Source organism: Mustela nigripes, chromosome 12 (assembly GCF_022355385.1).
Source record: "Mustela nigripes isolate SB6536 chromosome 12, MUSNIG.SB6536, whole genome shotgun sequence".
Taxonomy (NCBI): domain Eukaryota; kingdom Metazoa; phylum Chordata; class Mammalia; order Carnivora; family Mustelidae; genus Mustela; species Mustela nigripes.
In genome coordinates this window covers 159,417,520-159,420,209 of record NC_081568.1, presented here as the reverse complement: position 1 = coordinate 159,420,209, position 2,690 = coordinate 159,417,520, and the positions used below count along the sequence as shown (strand labels likewise).

At 33.2% G+C, this 2,690-nt stretch overlaps 1 protein-coding gene across 1 annotated transcript; it reads left to right on the top strand.

Annotated features, from left to right (window-relative positions):
* The first annotated feature begins 668 nt into the window (after nucleotides 1-668).
* Nucleotides 669-1,604, top strand: LOC132027704 (olfactory receptor 11L1-like). The gene is given in 1 exon segment (XM_059416452.1): nucleotides 669-1,604. A coding segment is annotated over 1 exon segment (936 nt).
* Nucleotides 1,605-2,690: the final 1,086 nt, after the last annotated feature.

The window sequence follows — 2,690 nt, the reverse complement described above, 5'->3', positions numbered from 1 at the left end:
TAGATGTTGAGACTTTCCGTCCATTTTCTAGAGATAGGATTTACTCATGCACCCATCTCCAACCAAACCATAACTGATGGTGTATAATATGGATAATACAGTATTATCCATACTTTATTTATCCATAATAAATATTAACTTTAATACTTCAGGCAACCATTTGTCTTGATAAGACAACGGGTATGCTTAGGAACTCCATTATAAGAGCTCATTCTTATCCCCTACACCCTGATCTGCATGTTGTTGATCTTTTTTCACTATATTCTGATGGAAAATACTCAGTGATGGAACAATGCTATGTTCTGCCAATAGCCACATGTAAATATTAGCTTGGACTATGGTCCTTTAAAACAAACTACCTGAGAAAAATCTGTCCCACCACTTAAAGTGATGTAGCTGTGAGAAAACAATTTCCAAACGTAGTTTCTTTCCTTGAGAAGTGAATTATTAGATGATTTATTTTGGAGATTTGATTGATTTTGTAAATCAAGTGAGCTAATCCATGGAAAATGTTTATAAAGATACAAACTATGTTATTGCCAGCCATTAACATTTATTATTATTAGGAGTCTATTATCATGAAATAAATGAACACAAAATTATTCCATTCTTGTTCATCTACCATATTCCGGGATTTATTGTTTATTCCAGATCAGAGATGATGAGACATGGATATAACAAACCAAACAACAATGACACAGTTTTCTTGGGTTTTCCGTCTGAGACTCACATTGTTTGTGATATTTCTCACTGTGTATCTGTTCTCCCTCATGGGAAACACTCTCATCATTTTCATTGTACTCATGGACATCGCACTCCAAACACCCATGTACATTTTCTTAGGAAATTTGTCATTCCTGGAGATATGGTATATTACAACTACAGTGCCAAAATTGCTAGCAACCTGCCTTTCACAGGTTGTCACCATCTCTGTTTCTGGTTGTTTAACCCAGTACTACTTCTTTTTCTCCCTGGGAGCTACAGAGTGCTTCCTGCTTACTGTGATGATCTATGACCGGTCCCTGGTCATCTGCAGCCCTTTAAGGTATTCACTTCTCATGAGCCTTCAGATGTGCCTGTAGTTTTCAGCTGGATCTTGGATTGGGGGCTTCATTGCCCCTATCCCACCAACCATACTCATCTCCCTCCTAAACTTTTGTGGTCCCCAGAAAATCAACCATTTCTTTAGTGACTCAGACCCCATTTTTAAACTCTCCTGCTCAGATCCATTTTTGGTGGAGACTTTAGGCTACACATGTACCTCTATCATGATTCTAAGTTCTTTCCTTCTCACTATATCTTCCTATGAATACATTGTTGTCACAATAATCAGGCTGTCTTCCCAAAAGGCTCAGAAGAAAACCTTCTCTACCTGTGCCTCCCACCTCACTGTGGTCACCATTTATTACACCACCATTATCTTTGCCTATGTTCACCCTCCAGCCAAACACAATTTCACCATTGGTAAAGTGATCTTGGTGTTCTATTGTGTTGTCACTCCCCTGGTAAATCCTCTCATATACACCCTGAGAAACAAAGATGTAAAGACAGCTTTCAGAAAAGTTCTAGAAAGAAAGAGACTGATTTTGACAAGAAACTTGTAAATGATTTGAGAAAAACTCTAAGATAATCAATTTAGAATGGATTCCTAAACCACATTTGCAAATGGTAAATATTTAAAATTTATTTAAAAATTGATATTACTTAGTATGGACATTTGGGACTGAATTCAATGAAAATAGTTATCTTATAACTGCTACATTTAAGAATGGTTTTGTGCAAAGCCACAGTGATAGATAGACATAACTCAAACTTTCTATCCACAAGATATTAATAATTAGAAAATGGCCTGGTTTAATTCCATATAATTTTTTAATCAATTTTTTTCATAATTTATACCTTAATATTAACCAGAAACCAAAAATTGTTTTTGTTAAATGGAGCAATGTTACACCTTCTTGTAGATGGGCTATTATAAAGGTATATCTTAACACCTCAAAATAATTCAATCAGTAAACATTATTAAAAACATCTGATGAGCAAGGTGGTATTCTTAATTATGGGTTTTGATTTAATTGTGAATATAACCTTAAATATAAACTTATTTAGAAAATATTAGGTAATTATTTTTTTAGATAATAGAAATAATGGACAATTACCAGAATATTAGATTATTTGTGGATAGTATAACTGGATTTTAAAATATTAGCAGAGGTAAAAAGATTAATAACTGGAAGAAAAAGAGGGAAACCTTAGAACCGGGCAGTCTAATAATGAGATATATAATACAGTCAATTGAGTATAAGCTGTCTTAGATTTTTATAAAATACACAAGCAGAAAGTTATTTTTGAATAAATTAACTTAATTCTAGGATAGAAGGAGAAAAGCAAAAGAATAGACAACTCATCTTTCATTACTAAGTTTATTTTTCTATGTAAATTATTAATTTTAACCTTTTCAGTTATTCCAGTCCAGCATAGTAACTAAAGGGATAACAGGAATACTGAATAAATAAGTCACAATAAACATTTAGAGTGAGTGTTCTCCACTGGATGACCTCTTAAAATCTCTCTATTTATTGTGGAGACAGTGGACTCACAACAACAGAGCAATCTAGAAATTTTTAAAAAGATTTTTTTTTAGTCTTGCAGTTAATTTAATTTTTTCTTTTTCATTTTTTTTTTTCTCG